Source organism: Ostrinia nubilalis, chromosome 16 (genome assembly GCF_963855985.1).
Source record: "Ostrinia nubilalis chromosome 16, ilOstNubi1.1, whole genome shotgun sequence".
Taxonomy (NCBI): Eukaryota; Metazoa; Arthropoda; class Insecta; order Lepidoptera; family Crambidae; genus Ostrinia; species Ostrinia nubilalis.
In genome coordinates this window covers 3904036-3929569 of record NC_087103.1, presented here as the reverse complement: position 1 = coordinate 3929569, position 25534 = coordinate 3904036, and the positions used below count along the sequence as shown (strand labels likewise).

Here is a 25534-nt window from a genome sequence, read left to right as displayed (position 1 = left end):
CAAAGCGTCGCAAACAGGACACAGCTGGTGCAGGTGTGGTCAACAGTTCGGCAGTCAGTGAGGCAGGTCAGGCTGGTCACGCGTGGTGCCTCCTTTGTACTCGAATGTTCCAAATTCGTAAATAATTTAAATATCGAACTGTCAACGTTGATTGGGGCAGATGTTGCGAATCAGTGCAAGAGGGCAGCAACGGCTGGTTGTCAAAGTAGATAAAACAGTTGGTTATTTTCGATTTTTTGGATACGCGTCCGTTACCTAAATTACATGTCACAGTTAAACGATATCTAAATGTTATTAATTTAAAGAAGTTCCTAACTTCTTCAAAATACTTTTACTTTTCACCTACCGAAAAATTCAATATTATAAGATAGATAGCTAAGTTTTGGGAGATAACATCACCTACGCCTAGTCTTTACTTTTAAGCCCGCCTGCCCGCCAGCAAAACAACAAGTAGGTAGTATTAGAGTCTATTTAGGAAGTTGGATCATTACATAATGTATTAGACGACAAACAAAATTGGCATTTGGCACATCTATTAGTTGTCAAATAAATATTTTTTTCTTTTTTCTTTCACATCTCACAAAAGTGATTTCTACTAATACATAATTTACCTATTGGCAATTGACAATTCATAAAAAGGTACTGTTCTATTTAAGCTCATAAAACTAAAACTAATAATCCCAACAGTTTTCTCTACCATTACCACACAATCAGCATAAACACCCACACCAATTAATTTCCCTAAACGGGGTAATCGTGGGAACCCTAGTGTGACGTGATTGAATTCCGGCGCTGGCAACCCTGGCAGGTGTGGCCAACCGCTTCCGGGGCCGTAATGAGTCGTGATTGACTTTGATTGTCATTGTTTTGCACATCTGTCCGCGGTTGTGCCTAGTGGGAAAATGTTATGGTGACCAGTCACACTTTCGCCCGTATTCACAAACGATTCTTGCTTAAGTGAAGCAGCAAATCGAACGCACAGCGTTGAATAAAGCTCTGTGATTGGTTCGTGCGGGAGGTGCCTGGATGCGAGCGGCGCAGGATCGGTCTTCGTGGAAATCCTTGGGGAGGCCTTTGTCCAGCAGTGGACGTCTTTCAGCTGAAACGAACGAACGATTGGTTCGTGTGTCACCCTGTGCATCCACGCGCACTGTGAAACCTCATAGTAATGTTTGTGAATACGGGCGTTTGCCAAGTTCATTATGAATGCCTACAACTACAACTGCATATTACACCGAATTACATACATACTAGAGATAACTACCTACATTAAGAGTGCATTTCATTTCTTCCATTCCCTGATTTTTGGTAATTATTTTGTTATAATTAACACAGTCCACGCCAATAGCAACTGGCAATTTTTGTCAATATGAAGATTTGACTAAAACAGAGCAACAGAGATAAGAAGTAAGAGCCTCAGTATCCATAACATTCGTTCGTTCGTTTCAGCCAAATGACGTCCACTGCTGGACAAAGGCCTCCCCCAAGGTTTTCCACAATGCACGGTCCTGCGCTGCCCGCATCCAGGCTCTCCCCGCGACCTTTACCAGATCGTCGGTCCACCTAGTAGGAGCCTGCCCACGCTACGTCTTCCAGCCCGTGGTCGCCACTCGAGAACTTTTCTGCCCCAACATTAACATTCCATAACATTACATGCAATCAAAGATAGGTTTACCTGCATATAGGCAGCTAGGTGTCAGGCTAACCTACTTACTAGGGAAAATCTAAGTTTCTTAAAGCACTAACCGTATTTTCACTAACGTTATTTTAAATAATTAATTATTTTTTACAAAATAAAAACAATAATTTTGTAAAACCTCAATAAACAGAACCCTTTATTTCTAGACATTACCAATAACATGACTAAACAAATCAGATCGCACCTGACTCACACCGCAATTAAAAGCCAATATATCCGGCTACTAATTGGCCTGTTCCTCCGTTCCCACGCGTGGGCAGTTGGGACTCCAAATCACGGATCGCGTGCGCAATACAGGTGACTCCTGTCGCACGCAATGGAATTCATGGTAACGGCACGTAGGTAAGCATGTACCGTATGTGGTTGTGATAGGGGCGATTTTGTGACAAAAATGACCAGTCTGATGTCGAGTGTACATGGTTTAGTAAAACACCCCATACAATTAAATTAGGTTCTTCAGTGTTTTTGTTTGAAAGGCATCTGAAGGGTCATCATCATTATCATCACAACTAAGGGCGGATTCGACCAAACAAGAGTAAATATTAATCTCAGAATAAATCGTCAGTTTCGACATATTTCCTATACTGAAACTGTCAATGTGCCAGTTATACCAAGAGTTATTCTCGGATAAAAGTTTGGTCGAATCGGGCCTAAGTATATTATTACCTACCCTATTTTAGAATAAGTATTTCGGTTACCTACATATTTTTAAAAATTTTATTTATTATCTTGCAGAGCGACCGGGTTCCTGATTGGAGTCTATGTCTCGATTCGTAGTGCAGAACACCTAGCTCGATGGACCGACGATCTCTAGAAGTAGTGTCCTAATCTATGTGCGGGGTTCGAACCCGCAATCTCTGGCAAAGTAATCCAGTAGGCGAACTACTAGCCTAGGTCAGTGGCCGTCTTTAACTTTCTTGTATAAATAATATTTAACTTGAAATATTATTTCAAGTTCAGGTATGTTATTAAGTTACTTTGAGACTCAACATGATGTTTAAAAAAAATATAGGCTTTACTGGTTCAAATGAAACATCTAAATTAAATTCATAGAGACATTTTAATTCCTCAATACGTCCATACATCTCATACACACGACGTATAATACAACCCACTGTACATTATTGCGAATAAATACACTGCTTCTTTTTGCATTAAACCAGTCCATACATTTGGCAAGTAAAGAAAAAGAAAAGTACAGAAAAAAAATGTTTTTGGTGAACACTTACAGAAAACCATAAAAAAATTAAAACCTTTTAAGAAAAAAAAAAAAAAGAAACTGTATTTACATTTTTAGAACTTCTTTTTCAAATAAAACATATTTTTTTCTTGATGGCCAGTATGATTGAACAAATTTTTATTTTTTCAACACACTTGTGAGAAAAAAAGAACTCATAACCTTATTTATTGTGGTTACCATTTTTTTACAAAATTATTGTAAGCATACCAGAGTCTTTTTTTATTGCAAGTGTGTTGAAAAACGTCTAGACAATTTTAATAATCTTTTTTTTAATAAAACGACTACGGTGTTGCTAGAGTCATTAATTTCTAATTGACACGAAATATTGTTTAATTTGTCAATATTACTTTGTACGATAGTATACATAAAATAAATCTTTTATAACACACAATCTTTGTATTCTCACAAACTTTGTTTTGTTCATACGTGAACAATATAAAAAATCTTTGTTTACAATATTTTATAGAAAGTCAACTGACTTAACCAATCTATTTGACAATTTGGTAAAATGCTCAAGTATAAAACAATAACTTTAAATTACATAAAAACATTAAGGTTAAATTAGAATATAATTTTAGAGTTATTGTTTGTTACAAATTATTTCTATACAAGATAATTTTGTAAATAAAATAGATAAATGCTTCCAAGGAATTTTATTATTTACGATATAAATAAAAACGATATGAGTAAACCTAATTGTAATTTCTTGTAAGACAATATTCACTAACATATTAAGTGAAAGAGCACCAGTTTTAAGAAAACTTTTAAATATACGCGAGATTTTAACTAAATTCAAACAAGTATTTCACAATTATACAAAATTACGTTACAAATTGGGACAAATGAATTGAAACTATTTTTATTACTTCACTTTAACAATGACAGGTGGTGTTGTATTGCTTTCTATTTATATTTTCAAATTTTCAATTTAATTACATTTAAAAATTTCTGTATTTGTCTCTATTATTTCAAATAAAACGAATTCTCCATAAACAAAGATAAGTAGAGGGACGCATATTTGAAAATCTGGGGCATGTAAACCCTATTAAATATTTATCTCTATACATACATAACTACACAATTCACACCAACATTGCACGTCCAATGTACAATTTATTGCGCTTCATCAATCCAAGATTGATCCTAAAGATAACAGTTTAAATAAAAAACACTGAGTTCAAACACTTTGGAAACACGTAGTCTGGACACAGAAACATTGTGTAAGAGCGTCCACAATTGTAGAAAACAGTTCTCTCATACCTTATCACATTAACTATACATTTACAATAATAAAAACTTTTATGTACAGTATTAAATATTAAATCTAGCCTATATTTTTACAGAGGAACAAAGGAAAACTTGAACTAATAGACACTACTGACCCCACTTATGCACTAATCGTCTTATTTCATGTCTGGCACCACGCATGGTTCCTGGCTCCGGATGTTCAGGAGGTTGTCGATCATCATGGAAGTCTTCCCGGTTTTCTCCGTGCCCGCTGAGGTCGGGGGCGCCTCAAAAGATTCTGGTTCGGTCGTCTTTGGCGCGTAGAACGCCGAAATGGGATCGAAGGTCGGGCAAGGGTCGGCTCTCTCGCTGTCTCTGCTGGTCCTCGACCCGAAGTACTCCTCAGAAGCGGTCGCGTTCTCAGTACTCTCGTGGAACTCGCTGGATGACGTCACCGCGTCCTCTGCCTCTCTCTGGTACCTCTGGAACGGGTCGAAGCGCTGGCTCGGCAGGTACGGCGGGAAGCCGTAAGGCGTCGATCAGGCCGCCGCCAGCTGTCTCCACATCGTATGTCACATGGTCGCCATGTACGGCCACGAGAAAGAGCTACCGGAGAGGAGCATGTCCCTAATCAGGGTCTCGATGGGAGTCTTCCCAACGAGCCGGACGAAGAATAGCTGTTCTATCACTTGTGAACTGACCGTCCGTAACGATGGTAGCCGCAGGAGCAGCTTACCAAAGCGCGTGGGCTGGTTCGGGTACTGACTCCGACAGTACTCTTCAAGTGCACACTGAGACTTCTCTTGTAGACTCTCTATGTGCGGTACATCTGAGAGCCCGCAGGCATCTGCAAGAAGGAAATATAATCGTTAGGACCACTCAAATGAAACAGTTATGGTATTTTGTAAACACAGACAGTTGATTCGCCAGATATGGTTGAAGAAATTGCGACATCAACGGAATTTAATGTCACAGAAAATGTTCATGCTACATTAAATTTCGCGTCATCGGTAAGCTTTGTTACTTGGCTTGTTTGCGCATTATGTAGTTAAAAGTATTACTAAAGTCGAAATCTTTTGCTGAACGTTAATTAACACCTACATGATAACTCGTCACACTAATAGCGCAATATTTCGGAATGCCAGCAATAAAACTTGTAGTTATTACGCTGGGCATTCTTCTAAATTGTCCTAAATAGTCGGTTGTGACATTGTTTATAAGTTTTAATTATCATGAATGTTGTCATCGTCTCAACGTCAATGTTATATAAATTGGGGCCGAGTAATGTTCCTTGCGTGACGCTTATTCAAACGTCATCTAAGTAGATTTCCACAATGGTGCAATAGAAGAATGAGCTAAACGAGTAAACGCCAGATAAGAGTAATCCTTTCCGGCCGCAACCCCCGGAATAAAAACGTATAAACATAATAACCCGTGAAGAGTCGCAGGCCGGCTTAATGCGATTAGAGCCCCGGTACATTTGGCTGATGTTGTAGTGCGCATTAATATTTTTTATGGTCGCGCAGAAGGAAGAAATGACGCGGTAAACAAAAGGGTCATTATGATGCCGAGCAGATGTGACCATGGTGGAATTCCGCACGGCATTTGTGCCTCTCTTTATTTGATGTCACGAGAATGAGAAGTTACAGTGGGTTTGAAATTTCTTGGTTGGGCCAATCATCCCAATTATCTAATTGAACAAATATGATGCTTTTGCTCTTGGGAATACCGAACTTTATCGAATAGCAGCGTGGTAATGCTAATTGATAAATGATTAATAAGGATGATAATATTGTAAGTGTAACTCTTAAAATTGCAATTTTTTCAATGTCATCGTCTTATCATAAGATTTTAAAAAGATTGTTAGATGAATAACAAAGTTTTAATAACAGTATTGGTAAGAACACTGTCAACAATAACCTGAATAGCTTTGAACGTTTCAATTAACTTTATAATTGCTTCCTAAAAAGCTAGAATTACGCTGTATAATTAAACACGTGGAGCAATGTCGTGACCACTGTTCTTGGAATGAAAACTGACAGTGAGGCTATTTAGTGGTTATTAAAAATTAACCCACTTGTCGTGGGCGTGCCTTTGTGAATATTAATTGCTTTTTCAAGCAGTCATTACTGCGCCTATGATATGCCAAGGATGGTTTGTAGAGTGAGTTGAATTGAAACTGAAACTATGTATTTCACTATGTGGTTTTTTTCTGCTTTTTACTAGATTTGTTACTTGGAGAAAACAATATAGACTTCATTATGGTATGAATGATGAAATTGACTAATTAAGGCAACCCATAAGAAACGGACCCGCCATTATAGGAAAATGTTCAAAATTTTAAAATAAATTAAGCATTTTTTAAGTAGAGAAAATCTCAGCAAAACCTTACAGAAACCGTCACAAAAATTATAGAAATTAGAAGTCATACAAAACCACAACACAATTAACTCTGTTGCTTATGAAATCAAACCAATAGAGCTGAGGCGGCGTATCTTCAATGTCCTGAATTTAACAACTTGTGAGTCTGTCATCTAACCAATAAGAGTCGACCTAAATTTTCATTCAGCGAATAGTTCTAATTCGTGGCGCAAGGTGACGCAAGCCAGTAATTGGTCACTTGAACTAATTGTTAGAGCGATGCCCTGGACAGCTGCTGGCATAATTGATACGTATTACGCAGTTTTTAATGAACGCACTCAAGAGTTTGTTTAGAAGAACATAGAGGCATGGATGATATCAGATACATGAAGATATTATGATGGATTAGGAATAATTCTTTCTATAAGTATTTGTACTAATGCTGCGTGGCGACAACGCTACAAAAAAGAAAACATGTTTTGCGTCTAAAAAGAAGAAAAAGCTAACAAGATTTTAACCAGTAAGTGGTTTCAAAAGAAGATTTGATTATATTTAGATGTTATGATGATTATAAGTAGTTTGTATGAAGTAGTATGTATGTAGAGTATTAGCCACCTTTTTTGTCAACAAATGTATGGAGGTCATCACTAAATTATAACTTTGAAATAACTTAATAAGTCAGCCGTGACGTAATGTTAGATAGAATGAACCGAATCTAAACGATTAAAATAATTCTCGTCAAAAAACTTTAAAAGCTAGTCTTCAAATATAAATACTCCACTGACTGTGTTATTCTTTATTTCCTAAAAAATCGACTAAAATGTTATTGTTTTCTTAAAATCAGGTGATATTTTACAGATTCCCCAGATTAGCTAAAAGAATCACAAACAGGGCATTGGGTCTTAACCCAGCTGCAATCGAAAGGTGTCCGACACTGGTCTCCGAGACCAAAGATCAGCGGAGACGGCCCAATAGCAATTAACCCTCGACTGCCGTCGTAACAATGTAATATACTTTAATTGAAACGACCCCGGGGAGATGGGCAAACATCGATGCAATCATTGTCATTGTATAGACGAGTTTAGAGGTGACCGCATTAAGAAATACTTTTTTGTGTTTGTCAATAAAAAAATCAAATGAAAACCTTTTCTTTTCATTCTTTTTTTTCGAATTTATGTCCATTGTTTTTATTAAGTCAATCAAGTAGGTGGTATTTGGGATTGTATTTTGAATATCATTTTGAAATAAAATAACGAAAAGCCTTTTTCGTTGCAATATCTTAATAATTATTACTACGTAATTACGTAGCGCTTTCTTTATTGATCGTTCTTTATCTTTAAAGATATCAAAGTAATAAATTTGCAACTTAAGCATCAATTGTTGTGTTTTGTGCCTTTTTGGTATCTAATGTTACTTACTATAATATCTGTTTTAGCACTGGCAACCTTTCGTTCTTTTCAGAAACAATTAAGATTTATCAAGGAATGCATTAAAAATAAAAGTACGTACCTACTTAACGATATTTGTTAATCAATCAATTTGAAATACCCCAAATAGAGGAGTGAATCAGTCTGAAACAAACGCTTAAATAGTATTGATGGTGGTGTCAACAGATTTGACCCCTGAATCAATGCTCCATCAGAGGCAATGAGCGATCATTACTGGTGCTGCGCGGGCGCCGATGCGACGACGGACTAATGAGCAGGCATGACACGACACGACACGATAAAAACTTATCGTTTAATCGATTTTTAGCGACAAACGTATGGGCTTATCGTCTGAAATCCAAACATTGAAAACTTATTCTGAAAACGTCATATTATTATTGTGGTTAGATAGGTATACCTTCATAATTTTCTTTTACTGCTTCTTTCACATTATTTTCAGCTGCAGTGAACTCTTAGGTCAGATATCTTTGAGTGTAGATGCAGACTTGCTATAGAAGTACTAAAATAAATACAAAACCGATGACTGAACCATAATCGTTGGAAATGACAATCAATTTTATCAGCGTTGATTGTCATGTTTACAATTTTTGAGGATGATTTTGAAAGAACAAAATATGTTTTTTTCATTTAATTAATAATAACTAAAAGACATTACCATTACGTAGGCTACTTTATCTCCTGCTCTCCCATAAAATAAAATGTAAATTCGTGTTTAAGTTTTTATTAAACTTTGTCACCAAAGGCTGGTGATTAAATGACTTACAATGGCGTTACAGTGACCATTCCATTACGCCTCATCAAATCGAGTAAAGGGTGAGAATCGAGTTAATCGAGCCCGCATTCGGTTCGCGCCTTATTATTTATCTTTTATATGAAAATAAAATAATCGTACGTTAATAAGCGTGGCATGCGGGTGTTTAGTGACCCCATTTTTTAAATCAAGACGAAGTGTTTACGCGTTTTTGAAGTGGATGACTTTACAGAAGTGAAGGAATCGTTTTTATTTTTTTTCATTTTATTGGTTAGATAGAAGATTCAGCGGGAGAATTATCATGTAAATCAGATTTTATGACGTCTTTTTCGTAATTTCATAAAAAAAAGTTTCATAATCTATAAGGTACGAATTTTGATAAAAATTGTTGAAATTCATGCGAACGAAGTCTCCAGAGTATGGTTTATTCACAAACACTACTGTTGACGGCATTGAGGTAACAATATTTTTTTTTACCTAATAATCAAAAAATATTTAATTTTAGTTCGGTTATTTTAGAAATTCCGTCACTCAAACTCTACGTCACCCCGCCAAAACACGAAAAAAAAAAAAACAAATGACAAAATTTTAAATTCTGTCGAACGTTTACAATGGGTAAAGGCGTTCGACAACATTGTAGGCGGGCGTATCTTCAACACGACCTTATCACAAAGGCATAAGAGTCATTGAGACAAAAACGGTGCGGTTAGAGGCAGATGTTTACACACCTATTGAGAAGTATGAATAGTATTAGCAGTACAAAGATTGAACGGACATAATGGGTCTTTATACCGAATCTTATTATAAGTGACGCGAATGGTAAGATTATTTTTTTTATCAATATTTTTTAAAGTAGATTTGAATTAAAAATAAATATAGAATTAACGCCTTTAAACCAAACCGATCAGCTGTTTTACTGTACAAGAGTATGTTCGTCGTTATGCAATATCTAAACTATACACGTGACACGTGATGAAACAGCTGGGGACGTTCCTTGAACCCTAGACATCCTTGAGCTGTAGAATCATTCATAGTTCGCTAACATCGGCCTAATTTGACCTAGCACAATCGCATAATCTGGGCCGATGGGAAGCCGCGCGACATAACTTACTTATTTGTATATTTAGCACTTACAATAGAATAAACTAGGGTCGCCACGGTTAAGTATTTTCGAAGTTTCTTCAAGACGTTAGGCTAACTAATCATATAGGTACTATACGGATTCTCTTGGTATCTGAACAACTGAGTTGCGAGACTTGGTTTTTTTGACAAGTATTGTTTTTGATGGGATCTCATTTCTTTTTGTATTTTGTAGACAGCAGTTATGTATCTAGAAAACTGGACCGAAATTGAAAAATTTTACTCGACTTGGCGGTTGCACTACCGTGCCCCCAAATCTCATTTCTTTTTGTATTTTGTAGACAGCAGTTATGTATCTAGAAAACTGGACCGAAATTGAAAAATTTTACTCGACTTGGCGGTTGCACTACCGTGCCCCCAAATATTTTAGTTTTTCCTTGATTCATACACCAAACACTAATTATATTCCAAATTTGAAGCTTCTAGGTCTGCTAGAAGTGCCTTAGAATTTTGATGATCGGTGAGTCAGTCAGTAAGTGACAAAATTAAGAAACTTTGACCCGTTATAATTCTTAAACTGCTGGTTCAAATTGAATGAAATTTGAAATATACCGTGTCTTTACAATGCCTGCATAGCTAATGAAAATTCAGCCTTCTAGTTTTATCCACAATGAAGTTACAGGCGGTCGAAAATGGCCTGAATTGCTTCGAGAAAAGGATGGTACGGCCGTGCCGCTTTTTTGCTCGACTTGGTGGGGGCACTGCCGTGCCCCCAGATATTGCAAAATAAAAAAATATCAAAATTGAGAGAATGAAGAACGTCTCAAGACTGACCATTTGTTGTCCCGAAGCAGTGGCAGGGTTAAAATAATACCGGGACGTGTAAAAAAGCTTTTTATAAGTCTACTTGGAAAATAAACGAATTTGAATTTCTTCCATCGAATCATTTACCTTTCCCAATGACAAATAACAGTAAAATCAAAGTAATTTGTTCACCCTACTAGCCCCAGAGTTTGCCGCAAGATTCCAATCTTGAGAATAACACCCCGCATATCTCGATCGGCGTATATTTACGGTCACAAAGCTGAAATTTCATTGAGTGTGTGGGTAATTTTACACGAGCCATTGTTGAGAAGATAGAATCTACATCCTTACATGATTTGTAGACTTTACTCACAGTATGAAAATGTTAAATGCATTGCAAAACACGTTTGACGTAACTAGCTTCAGACCAGTCTAATATTATCCATTAATGCAACATCTTTCCATTGTTCAAATACATGAAAGATACAAAATTATGTTGATAATAATAAAATAACATTGAAAGCCATTGAAATGTGATAAATTCTAAACGACAACAACGACACAAAGCATACAAATTGGATACCTTGGACACGTGTCCGATGAAGTAAAAAAAAAGAAACGGCCATCGCGATTACTTTTCTTTTTTGCGAAATTCGAAAATTCAAATTTGGATCTCTTTACGACCGTAAGAATAAGGTTTTGAATCGTACCGAACGAAGTAAGAGTTGCAACCAAAAAGTTTCTATGCCTCCGATTTATGAAATAGCATTAAATGGCGCGAAAAGAATGAGAAAAAAAATGTGACATCGGTTATTGTGTAGAGAAATTTTAAAATAAACACCTTTTGAGTGGGCGGGCGAGCGAGTATTTGTAAATAGGTTTTTGTTGTTTGCACAATAGCTTTTTTGTTGGACCCCCGATTGTCAATGCGATGTCGCGTGCCTTTTACGTCTTGACGGAGCCCGTGATGGTTATCAGCGTGTAAAGATTTTTTTAAAGTTATTCGCTCTTATCAGAAATCGTAGCATGCCTAATTCATTTTCTATGCTAGAAAACGATTTCTAAAACCATTTTAACTACAACTTTGTTATCGTGGTACACTTTTCGGTTTTCATTTTTTTTTAGGATCTCAAATTAAGATTTAATCTGAAAAATTTACTTGTCTGTGGTCTCGGCTGTATATCAATATGCCTTTGCCATTTGCTGTAAAAGGAAAACATATCGACTGTAAACCAATAAGTTTGGAGTTTTTTTGTACATGACTTGGATAAAGGCTTGTCCATAAACATGTATCGCCCCGTCGCGTCGCTCGGAGCGTCAATCCTTCGTTTTTCAGGTCTTTGTTATTCAAATGGACTTGCCCAGATCAGCAGCTGGGGAATAATTAACTGATATTTTTACACATGTTCATTGTAGCTGTGTACTATTGATAATGAAAGAAAAACAAATCAAAATACTGACGGACGACAAATTAAATCATAGATTTTAAACCTTTTAAATTAACAAATATTATGTAGAGTCATTGTTTTGACTCTTATCGCGAAATTTAGTTATTCAGTCAAATCTTAAGACGTTATTGTATGTGTTATTCGAATTCACAGCCATTTTTCTTAAACAGAAATCCACGTTTCAAGAATTTAAAACTTTTGAGCTCTATGACAATAAAAGCGATGCCGAATATTTAGAAAAACAACGCCATTGTGTTTTAAGATTTGAATATTCAAGATAAAATTTACTTGGAAAGTTACTTCTTACAAAGCATGCATAAACATGAACATTAACATACCCAATCCTCAGATAATATTAGTCCCAAACGTATTGTATTTAATTTTGTAGATACGCATAAATACTGGCCCGTACGAATCAATGCTGGCCGCAAAGAACGAGTTCCCATACAAATCGTTTGATTTAAGAGTATTTTAAATTTAATCTCGGTTCCAAAGAGGTTGCGATCGTTGTGATTTACTCCGTCGTTAGTGGTCGCTAATTCTTCCGCGTTCTTGCATATCTGCGTTCTTTCTATCTCTCTCTGGCGATCCGGAGAAGTTTACGGCGTCATTACGGTTATCACGGTGCGAGCGAGCAGGTGAATGGGATTTACACAGCACGATATAGAGATTTTATTGCGAGTCTGGAATCTGGATATCATCGGTATCCAATTAGTCTTAACAGAATTATGATACTTTTATTGAAATTCGATGACTTTACTGTGGGAACGTCCCAAACGAAAAGCAACATCACAACAACATAAGAAAATCAACAGCATAACGCTGGTAGACGTAGAGTCAAGTCAAAAATTGATGATATACAAACTTCGAAATTTTGAATTAGGTAGATGCTTTTTTCGCTAAAGGCTCTTTTTTTACTACTATTTTTTTCATGTAAAATATGGTTCTCATGTCGTCGTGTGTAAAACCCGTATTTGTGAAATGCGCTGCGAATATCGGCGCAAAGTGAAACGCCTTGTTAAGGGTTTATGCGGCTCCGATAGTTCGGCGATGTGCTTAAATTAGCCGTGGATCTTGTCCCTAAGCCTAGAAGGTAATGTAACGAGAACATTACTTGTGTGTGAATGTTTTACTTGTTATTGGTTGAGTTAGAAGAGCAAAATAATTTAGAAAATAAAACCTCATTGTAATTTAAAAGAAAAGACAAACGCGTAGTTCGCAATTATTTGAAAATAGAACACAATTAGAACTTTGTTTTTAATCTTTTTCATAATTCGAATGCTGTGTTCCAAACTTGAACTCCGAAATAAAGCAGTGCACACAATCGCGGCGCGGTCACGTCAGCCGATAGGCAGCGGCAGTGACACGCCGCATTATGGGCCCGTCTGAACTCGCTATCGCGGACACCTCTGACACCGCTGCCGGCACTCTGACCCACTTGTGCTACTGCTGACCGTATTGTTCTTTTGTTAACTTGCTGTTGTTGAATCGCGACTGTGACCCTTTTGACGACGGCTCGTTATAATTGAGCGTGTTTTGTTTGCGGAAATTGTGTTTATATTTTAAGTTGGGATAGTAGTTAAGACTTAATATTATCAATAGTTAAAGAAAGTTTTCTTAAAAAATCTAAAAAATTCTATACCTTTACGTTTTAGGTTTCAAATGGGGCCATAGTATCATAGTACCATTTGTTATTCCCGCGCCCACCTCAAGAAAGTGGCCCCACCTCGTCCACTAATGATCATTAACAGCGGTTACAATATTGCCGGGAGCAGACCTTAATTCAAGCCTACAGTAGCGAGGCGAGAATTTTTGTGACGTCGTAAAGTGCGGCAGTAGCGCCACCCGCGGCGTAGTTTATGTCGCTCGATGCCCGATAGCGCGTGTACATGCACCTTAACGGGTTAGGTTTCACGCTTTTGCCTGTATTCGTTTGCTATCTGTGCTGATCTAGCTTTTTTTAAATAGAGCGAAGAAATACTGTAATGATTTAAATTAGGTGTTAATAACACTTAAATGTTATTAAGTACTTCATTTGGCTCTTATGATACATTGATTAATCCTTCAAGATCCGCGAATCTAGACACAATAGATAATCAATTGTTATGACATTAATTAATGCCGTCTGGGACTCGAGCGGTTAATGCCTGTAGCTGAAAACCGTTTATTTTTACGCAAGCAAGCGGATGATATTTTAAGATCTTCTCCGAAGGCCAAGGTTAGGTACTGTTTAAGTGTTTAATGTAGATAAAGTCTGTTTTCAAGATTAAAATGAAACGTGATTGACTGAAAACTTTTCCTGTAATTATGAGAGGAGTAGTGTAGACTTTCACACAAGTCTCGAGGAATCAGGTTCACACAACGAAGCGAAAACTACAACCGCATGCTATATTACAAAAACTACATCTAAGACAGTAGAAAACTCATCCCTTTCCATCCCGCGGCGGCGAGTGACGAATGAACACATCACGCGGCTGACGGGCACACAAAGGGCCGATCTTTGCACTTTGACATTTCGCGGTTTAATCACGTACTAGACAGCTTAGAGGGCGCTGCCTGTGGCGGATTACCGCGTGCTTGACACGGCGCCTCTCCACGCCGCTTGGTGTGAGAGCGCTTATCGGCGACACAATGCCGATCTTTGATTATCGGCTCGATAGGACGATAGCCGCCAGTGTGCACCCGGCTTAAGAGGATATTAGTTCGTTAAGGATCGGAACAGGAAGTCAGGGTTTTGTTTTTAAAGTGTGGTTGGTGCTGGCATTGGGTCGTGGAAAAGTAGGTTAAATGACACAGATTATGATGACGGTTAAAATAACTTAATTAACCTTCACTGGTTGAGTTCTATTGGAGTCTATTAGTGAATTCTGGTTACTCTGGAATCCAACAGACAAATAATAGTTTAATGCCCGTTTTCACCACCAAACCCTAATTTTTAAGTAACTCCTATAAGAACTAAATTCCTGTTAAGTGTTACCATAGTGGTCGCTTAAAAATTAGGGATTGATGGTGAAAACAGGCATAGAAGTTATAGTCAACTCGGCCTGCTCTATTAATATATTGGGTGAGGTCTACTTACAGTATTAGGGTGATTTGGTATTAGTGATAATAATGATGACGATTTTAAATGTATTACATCTGACTTATCGAAACTTGACTTCCTAACTGTGTTTCCCAAAAATCGAAGTCCATCAAAACCTGGAGTGAAGTAAACTGGAAGTAATTCAATCCCCCCGCCCCTAAAATAGCCTTTGTTCGCTGAAAATGGGAATTAAAGGCTGAAAGAGCATTTATTATGTACGAGCAAAACAAAACGAACGGCGGCCTGCGAGTAGACGCCACTGTCCAAGTTGCAGAACTAACTCGCCGTAGGGTTGCCATATTGGTGAGCAAAACCTCCTTTTGATGTGTCAAACAGACTTGAATTTTAACTCAAATTAATACAACACAAATCCTTTGTCAGCTTTAAGTCAGTTAAGAGGTATTGATACATAGTATACTATACTTTGATAAAAACAATAATAACATTTGGTTCATAGCGATGTCAACCAACACGATATGGAGAGGATATCGCATGTTACATGAAGTCTACTAATACAATAAAATAATGAATCTAAACGGAGCCCGAAAAACAAGAACAACTTCGAAAGTTCAAACAACATAAATCTATGAATTACTAGCTTTTGCCCGGGGCTTCACCCGCGTGAAATTTAGTTTGTCACAGATCGTCATAAATTATAGCCTATATGTTAATCTGGGTTATAAGCAATAATACTGTAAAGTTTCATCAAAATCCGTTCAGCAGTTTTTGCGTGAGAGAGTAACAAACATCCACACAAACTTTCGCATTTATAATATTAGTAGGATATCGTCTCATAACGGTCAATATTTTTCATGCAAAACTATCTTAAAGATATTTTATGTTTAAAAAATTGTATTTAAGAGTGTTAACCCTAAAACGCTAGCGGGGTGAATAAAGCCCGCGCACGCTCTCCGAATGGAGTGAAAAAATTCCAGTTCAAAGAGTACTGTGGGCCGCAAAAAGTCGGACCATTGTCGTACGGTGATATATGCGCCGAACTGAGGCGTTTTGTTGCTTTTTGGTCTGGCAGACCGGGACGATAATATGTAGTTCATGCCTAAGCATTTTCGAAAGCAAATGCATGGGATAAGTTAAAAAAAACTACACTAAATAGCAATTGAATAAATCATAAAATTATTATCACCAAAAAAATCTAGAGCAACGTATTTTTGAAGTAACAAAACGAGAATATCAATTACTAAACTCCCGATTACAACAATCAACCGCAAATATCAACGCAAATCCGCGCGCACCGTATAATGATTAAATCCAACCTTTCATTGTGCAACACGATACTTAATGATAACCATCGATAGGTTTATTAAAAAAGGGACAATAATAATACGTGGCTCAAAAGACCCCAAACGCTGGGCTTTTGTTGACGCGTGTCGAAATATGACACCCTCTAACATCATTAGGGTGCGACCTGATTGTTTAATGAAAAAATGAGGATTCCAGTTGGAGATGTGTAAAAAATGATTTTATTGTTGTGAGAAGCTGACCCGAAAACCACGAGATGAACTATTCAATGTGACAAACGACAGAAACGGTCTCCACTATTTTTACAAGCTTTTATTTCTAATCTTTTAGAGTAGGCGCACACCGTTGATTTTTCGTCGGCCCATAGTTGTGCCCGATTTTAAATTGTATGAATAATCGGCCAAATCGAATCGGCGTAGTGTGCGCACTCCCATACATGCCCATACTGATCAACTGCCCGACTAAACTATCGGCCGACGAAAAATCAACGGTGTGCGCCTACTCTTATAGTTCAAGCAAGATAGAAAAGTCCCCAACAAGAAATAATGGCCAGTTACATAAACCACACCCTAAGAAAATTAAAATTAATAAAAATCTCATGTTCCAAATTCGAATTAACAAAAGACGTCAGGCTTAACTAGCCGTGATGACGTCATTGGCTACGGCCTACGGGCGCTACGATATTATTATGATAGCGATTGCCACTGATCGCTTTGTAATCGCTATTACGTTATTATAGCGCTTGGATGACCTATAAAGTTTTAGTTCGAGATAAGTCATCTAGAATAGGTATATTTTCCTTAACTGAAAGACTGAAACATAGTTTAACTACTCTAGCTGTTATTTAATACAAAAAATGTGTATTTTAGTTGCCTTAGACATAGCCATAGTCGTTATTTTCCTTTATAATAGTGGCTCAAGATTTTTTTCAGTGACTTAAGTAGGATGCGGAAAACATTGTGAAAAAATCGCATAAAATTCGTTAAAAATAATAAGTCAAAGGTCACGTTACGTAATACAGACGAAGAAGCGTTTATCCGTCAAACCGTGAAAAAAAGAAAATGGCGGTCACCCCCCTCGCGGGCGTCAGTGCGACTCAGCACTTTCGCGGATCGGCTTAACACTGAAAACCCAATTTAACGGTTCGATCAACTCGGCCCTCGATTGGTACGCACTGATTGATTTTATGTACCGGCGCTTCGCTTTGTTTAATTTTGAGGTTCGACGCTTTTGAAACGGCTCGGCGAAAAAATTCGGAACAATGATGTGTCAGTCAATGATTGATACTGACGACGTATCAAACCAGAAATGATAGTATCCTATGTGGTCGTAGTAGGGGTTATTTTGCAACACCATTGAATAGTCTCGTAGTAGTATGTACTCTAATGAAAGAATAGCTTCAATTATCTTAAACAAATACAGGCCAATAATTTCCCCATTAAAATTAAAGGCAAATTAGAAAGGTTAATCCTTAATTAATGCTTAAATGATTGCTACGGAAAAAATGCTACGAAATTCGTAGCTACAACGCTACAGAGGCCATAAAAGTGTTTTTTAAAGTGTGTATTAATTTAGTTTTTATTTTTGCGAACTCATAATTTGAACTCTATCTTTTAATTACACCTTTGTCAATTTAAAAAGCTGCACAGCAATTGGAACTATTGGTCTTTTTAGATATTTCTTGCTTTCCCTAACAGCGTTGTCGTAGCAGTCGTGCGACGCCAGCCATTGTGCACATTCGGCCCGTTAATTGTTTTTAATTCGCCAGATCTGTATTGTAACTCTTTAATTACGCCCACAGAGTGCGCTAATGGCGATATCGTGACGTGTGCGCGCGATTCTTTTGTTTTGTACAGTTGGCCGATGTTTGGGATCTACAATCTACAGGCAGGTTAGGGTTAGATGGGAAATGAGATGGTGTGAGTTTTATATTGGGTTCAAAACTTGACTCAATTTCAGTAATAGACTCTGTCCGGACCTCCGGATTAATGTATTGTATTGAAATTAAACCAATTTATATCGTCGATAAATAATGAACAAGATTATTAAGCCTTAATTATGAGAATGGTTATTTGGTGCTATGATTAGAAATAATGAAGATAAGGATATGCGATGCTTACGCCTGTATTCACAAACGATTCTTGCTTAAGTGAAGCAGCAAATCGAACGCACAGCGTTGAATAGAGCTCTGTGATTGGTTCGTGTGTCACCCTGTGCGTCCACGCGCACTGTGAGACCTCATAGTAATGTTTGTGAATACGGGCGTTAGTTTAAATAGGCTGTTAGAAAAGGCATTCTGACTGATTAATAAAAACAAATGACAGGCATTATCTTATATCAGTGTCAATAAACAAATGATAATTGTACATTTTCGCAGGGTCTACTTACACACACAGTGCAATCACAGAATCGAAACAATAAAAAAAAGCAAATCGCCAAAAACAAATGAAGATCAAATTATAAACAAATGCGAATCGCGAGTTTTTGCTTTCATCGCCAAACGCGACCGACTGTACCCGATAGAGCGTTCTCATTTGGTTAATTCGCCGCAATTAAACGCACAAAAGAAGTCGAACCTCGGACCTCGGTCGGAAATCACGACGCGAACAACCGCTCGCGCACAAGTTTTAATGAGCTTTTTCGATAATTACTTCTGTCGCCGTCCGGTAATGCTCGGCTAGTTGGGAATTGGGATTTTATTCGTTGATACGTCTTCATAATTTGTTTTGTCCATTTTTGTACTGACGCAAAAACATAAGACTACACAATTTTTTGTTGCAATATCGCCTTTTTTATAAGTACTAAAAGGGCCCCAGTGTTTCGCTTTACGTGCAACTTTGTCTGTACTTATTAAAGTCAATAAACGGAACAGAGAGAATTAGTAAATGCAAGCAACATTTTTTTTAAATTCCTGTCGTAACAAGCTATTACAGTAAAAATCTAGTGAAACTTGACATGTGTTTTAAAGGACATAGCGACTCTACGAAATAATGACGATAGTCTGACTTAGATGTCGTAGTCCAGGGTAGGTCTAAACGGTGAGCATATACGCGCGCGATATTGTTTTTCTGTGACAGACAAAATTCCACGCGGGCGAAGCCGCGGGCGGAAAGCTAGTAAGTAATAAAAATAGGTACTTTTATCCCGCCCGACTTTTCCGTGGAGCGATAAATCCCGCATCGCAAGGGTTGATTTCCCGAAATGTAAACCACCAAACAACACAAGCGGTGTAACCCTAAGCGGGCGACCCTCCGGTCTCGTAGACCGCACAATCTCGCGACTTCGACTCAACCCTCGTGTGGATTACACGGCACTGATATACGAGACGTGTCCTGGGATATGTATGTTTAAGTTTTGTACATACAACCAGCAAGTAGTTCTATCTGGCTGAATGACAATGGCGGACGAGTATTTTCATGAAATTTTCAGGGAGGTATTCCTTTTTTTTTGGTTAATGAATGTAAGGTATATGTGCCACGTCTTCTATGTTGGATTATTAAAGAAATGAAAAGTGCTATAATCCGCGTGAAACCCAAGCAATATTCAAAGTTGTCACTTTTTTCAGGCAGCGTATCTTAATAAGCTTAATGCTTTGTAGTCAAGCTAACCACTTCGGAATTTTATGTCGTTGTAATAGAAGCGAATTCGCATCAAAAATGTCTATTCTGATGTGCCTCTGTTGGATGAGAAAACAGTCATTTTCTGAAAAAAAAAAGTTTTTATTTTTTGCATTTATCGAAAAAGCTTTTATTCTTTTTCATCGTCGGGCTAAATTATTGGACATCTCATGTGTTCTCGTAAGCCGAGGGGCGCATAATCGCATCTGCACGCGTCACTTCAGCCACACATCGGCGCCACTAATCGATGCGGAATTTTAAAAAGTACTCCATTGTAATTGTGTTAACAAGTGCGTAAGTCGATTTGGGAATAAAATGGGAGAATCTTGCCAGATTTTTTATTTAATATTTGAACTTAATTTCTATAAATTGTATTAGTTGTAAAAAAACACTATGAAAGCTTTTGTGCAAAAGTTCAAATTAAATTCAAATTCCATGGGGGAGGCCTTTGTCCAGCAGTGGACGTCTTTCGGCTGAAACGAACGAAATGCAAATAGGTATTTATATACTTTATTTAAAAATTAAAATAAGTAGGCATCCTAAAGGGTTAAAGCAAAGCTATATCAAAATATCATTTCGTAGTCGCCACTTCAACGGAAAATTCATAAAAATATTAATAATATTCGAGTAATCGATTTAATAATATTCGTCACAATACAAAAAAGTTCATAAACAAAACAATCCTTTATTAAAGGCCTCACCTACCGTCAATTTCCACGCAAAATGTACTATTATGTGTAAATCAAACACCCTCGCACGAGGGAAGTGTGAAACATATAACCACAACAAAACCGCGAAACCTATGATCAGCCATTGTGGTAACCCGACTCCGGCGCACGTGTCAAAAAGACCGCTAAAAAACTAAATTACAGCTTTCAATTTGCTGTCATTACGGGGAATGCCGTGTGATTATTTTGGCGAAGTAAGTATCAATTAGGCAAAGCTTGGGGAAGCAGAAAATAATTTATTATTTGTTGACTCTTTTATTTCTTTTATTTGCTACGCGGACATTATTAAAAAATAATCGAGATGAGTTTTCAAAATATATACTTAAACTGTAACCCCCGGGCCTGTGGGTTTCTATGGGCGACGCGACGGTAATAATTTACCATCAGGTAACTACTCAATGTTACAAAAACTGTAACATTCCACCAGCTCGCACTAAGCGTTTCGATGACTCTTTTATAATGCGAACAGCTAGGGACTGGAATTCGTTGCCTGCTGCTGTCTTTCCCGAAAACTATAATCCGGGCCTTTTCAAGGCGAGAGTGAATAGGCACTTACAGGGCAAATATGTACCATCCTAGACTGCATCCCACTTAACATCAGGTGCGATTGTGGTCAAATATCTGCCTTGTCATGCACAAAAAAAAACTGTAATGGAAAGTTCATACTTGACTAAAAGATGCCAAGCCAAAATGTCAAAAATCTCAGTTCAGAAACCGGGCCTATGTCATGATAACTAAATATACTCACTCTACTTCAAACTCATTATCAATAACCAGAACACTATGATTGACTTATAAACTCCATAATTATAGGCAGCAGATGTCGCCAGCGGCGCCGGGCCGTTATTACCGAACAATGCGCGCGCGCAGCTCCCGGTTAAACCACATACTTATAGTTTTAACACTTGCGAGTAATGGGCGTGAAATTTTTGCTCTTAATTGCAAGTGGTTTATTTTTTCGATAACTCTTTTTTTCGATAAGTATTTATTTTAACCGCGGAATTGATAAGTTTTTGTTTTGACACTTTGGTTTATTTACTCCAACTGCTTAGTGAGGGTTAAGTTTTTTAAGCTTAGGCTTTTCTAGTCTTTGGGCACTCTAATTAAATAAGTTCACCTGTTGATTATTTCTGAAGTACAGTTTCAAGCCTAGATCTATCATTTGAGCTGAAAAGAAAAACTCAATGACTCTTGGTACCCAAAGACCCTCAAAATGACAAATTACTCAAATTCTCGATAAAGTCAATAGGTATTTTTCATAAAGGACTTAACGTTTAGGTTATCACGTGACATCAAAAACCCGACAAATATCGCGGTGGCACGACAAATTATTAAATTACCCGGTGGCATACCGTTTAATGAATCCGTCGCGTGCATATTCATGTGGTCACAGCTCGTTAGGGCCGGTCAGTATTAACACACCCGCGGTGGAGGGTTGACAGGTATATAGGGTGTCGATTTATCGAGTGCTTCTTTTCAAGTAGGTATCTATGTCTATGTAGCTAGGTACTTACTCTACTTAAAAGACAAAAACTGATTGATTATACATAAGTGGCTGAAATGCTTTTGAAACGAAGAACTTTCCTATATCAAAACTTTTTCATTTTTATCTTTGGCACAAAATGGAAAGAGGAAAGTTTGTCAAAACTGTAACTGAAATTGGTTCACGTCCGAGCTCTATTTATTTGTATTTTTGTATGTTCAAAATTAAAGTTCATTAGCGTTTACCACACACCGTTATCTGGTAAATAAAACTACGGTCAGCTTTTTACTAAAAATCTACTATACCGCAATACATTTTTCAGGAAAACTGCAATCAAAAATACGGTTCTAAGGGGATAAACATGACGAATCTATAAGGGTTTCGTTTTTTGCCATTTGGCTACGGAACCCTAATAAAAAAGGTAAATAGGCACGAAAAGATCACCTCACCGTCGACTCATTTAACTTTTCTTATTTACCTCTACCTATATACCCAAGTAGACCGTGTATGTTACTTCTAATTGGCGTATCCCTATCAAAGCGAGCCTCCAGACTGTGATCACGTCGCCTGTCCTGTTTGCTCATTAGCGTGCGAAGGGAGCAGCGACATTTGATCAAGTGCTGGCAAACAACATTGGCATGTTTGAACAAATATTGGCGGCTCTTTTAAGTTTGTGGAAATGGAATAAAATTTTACGGTGAAATGAGCATGATGAAAGTAAAAACATCTTTGAAATGTAAAAAGAAGATCCAGATAAAAACATATTTTTATGACTAAACATAAATTCGTAAGTACGAGTAATATTCCTGAAAAATATTATGTTGAGTCATAATCATACCTACATCCTATGAAATTCATACTTTGAAATACATAGTATGCTGTGAGCTAAATTTCGCTATAAGTAGTTAGTAGGTATACTACCTACTATAGGTAGGTATCCTACCCACATTATTGTGCTCAAAACATTGAGTTTTTACGTTGACTAACTAAAAAACAACACTCAATTTAATAAAAAAATTACATCCATCTTATATCAGTCTTATAATAAGACAAGACAAAGAAAAGTTTGTCGCATTGCAGTCAAAATAGCGAGGCTTATGATCCCATCAACCTGCACCGGTGGCAATAATTAGCGATTCCTTTATCACAAAAGTCCTGAAAGTCCCGAACGAGATCTGGTTAACAAGGTTTACAAATCAGAGATAACCCTCCAGAGGGGTCTTTACGACCGGGGACTAATCCTGTGACGAAGTTGTAAGATTCATGTTTTTAGAACTGGCACGCTCCATAATGTATCAATTTAACCCACAAAGAAGACACTAAACTGTGGTTAGGTTTTTATCTAAGCGGTATGAATTACTGATTTAGACTTTTAATTAGAGATTTTCTTTAATTTTCACGTAAGTAGGTAGGTATACAACATATCCAAGAACTCTATAAGCTATACGAGTAGGTATTACAAGTTACAGCTAAGGTTATATTACACACAACAACGCTGTTGTTTTGTTTTTTCTTTTGAAGGACCTATTAATAGCGACCATAAATTAAAAACAAAAATTCTTACGTGTTTTGTTTCAAAAAAATACATTGCACATTTTTTTCAAGCATACAAAAAGTCAATAATTTGTAAAATTACGTAACTTAGCGTACATTTGTAGTAGGTGCCCATTGCTTCAAACTGACGCCATAATCGATAGCATGGCAGCATTCTACACCACATTCGTCCGTTCCATTAAAACTTTACTTCGGCGACACGTCATATCTATCCGAAATAATTATAAGCCGTGATCCCCTGACAGTTGGCCTGACATCCCCCGGGCCGGCCGTCTTTTTATCGGCTGGGGACCGCAAATTTCTATTTGCATATCTGTGCGGTCATAAATCTGCGTTTCACTTATTAGCCCTTCGGGTCGAACGGACCCATACCGCAGGGGCAGGGTTAGTGGTCGCGGTACATGTTTTATCAGTGCTAGAATATTTAGTGATATTTTAATATCTGTATTTGCGTGAATTAGTAAAGCTTTGTTAGTTAGCATGGATCTTGTAAAGAAAAAATCGTTTAATAAGCTACTTGCTACTGAAATGCGCATCATGTTATCTACATTTAACAACAACACATGAAAATAAACTACTAATAAAAAAATCGTTAATAAGCTTTTAACTACACTACGCATTAAAATTATCAACATTTTAACTACAAAACCTGAAATAGAAACAAATAAAAATAAGCAAAATAAAACTGTGAAAAACTTCTACCAGGCCAAAAAATGAACATAAATATGTATAGACGGCACTTCAAGGCAATCAAGGTAGATATAAATTGCTTATATCTTATTTAGATGTAATAAGTCCTATTTTGTAAGAGGAATGTATTGTGCTGTCCACTGTACATTTATATGCCAGTATGAATTTTTCACAGTAAAAAGAAAAAAAGGTTAATCTACTTACGATTTCCAAACAGGCCTGGGTCGCCTCGGTGTTATCTTCCAATGTTAGTGGCGGGTGATACTAGCTAGTCGGTTACTTTGGGTGAAAATGCTCAGAACAGATAAAGTGTGGTTAGTAACTTTACATAGTGGTTGGAGAAAAACCATCAGTCCATCACCGAGAGTAACCAAAACCACAAACAAAGTCGAAATTAATGATTTGATTCATGATTTATTTAGCTGTATATGGGAGACCGAGGAGAGTTGTAACATGTCGATTTTTAGAACTTATTAACTACTTGCGTGCTCGCTAAAATAGTTAATAAGTTTCCAAAACTTTGCTCGGTCTCTCCTATGTACTAGGCAGGTTTAGGGACTAAAGCATGCACATGCAACGCAAAATAAATAAAAATGGAATACACACAATGGAAAACTAACATGCATGAATCGTAAAATCGATTGTAAAATCAATGGGTCTCGACCGAAAAAATTTTACATTGACTCCATCTATTTCGCTTATTGATGTATGAAAGAGACGGAAAAACTATTATTATTAGTAAAAAAAAGCTGAATGACACTAAAAATCAAGCACGGGTGTGATTGATTAGTCCTTTACAAAATTGTGAACCACACTTGCACAACGCGCGTGAAAATTAAAATAAATTGCTAATGAAAATTACCTACCTACCTGTTTTTGAATAACTGTAGACTATCTTTAGCATTTGGACTTTGAAAATGCTTCACTGATAGTACAAGGCGTAATGTATACTTACACATAAAAAAGCTAATACATTCGTATTCCAAAATTACCCAAAATTTGATTTTAACTCAAATTTGGATTCTGACTGAACCAAATATTAAGAACTCAACCAATCTTACG

At 37.1% G+C, this 25534-nt stretch overlaps 1 protein-coding gene across 1 annotated transcript in view; it reads right to left on the bottom strand.

The window, feature by feature from the left end:
* Positions 1 to 2740: 2740 nt before the first annotated feature.
* Positions 2741 to 25534, bottom strand: part of LOC135079269 (steroid receptor seven-up, isoforms B/C) — a 69554-nt gene continuing 46760 nt past the window's right edge. Inside the window, exon 3 of the mRNA XM_063973884.1 lies at positions 2741 to 5013. Within this exon, the coding sequence (XP_063829954.1) occupies positions 4739 to 5013 (275 nt within the window). The 3' untranslated portion in view covers positions 2741 to 4738. The remainder of the gene's footprint in view (positions 5014 to 25534) is intronic.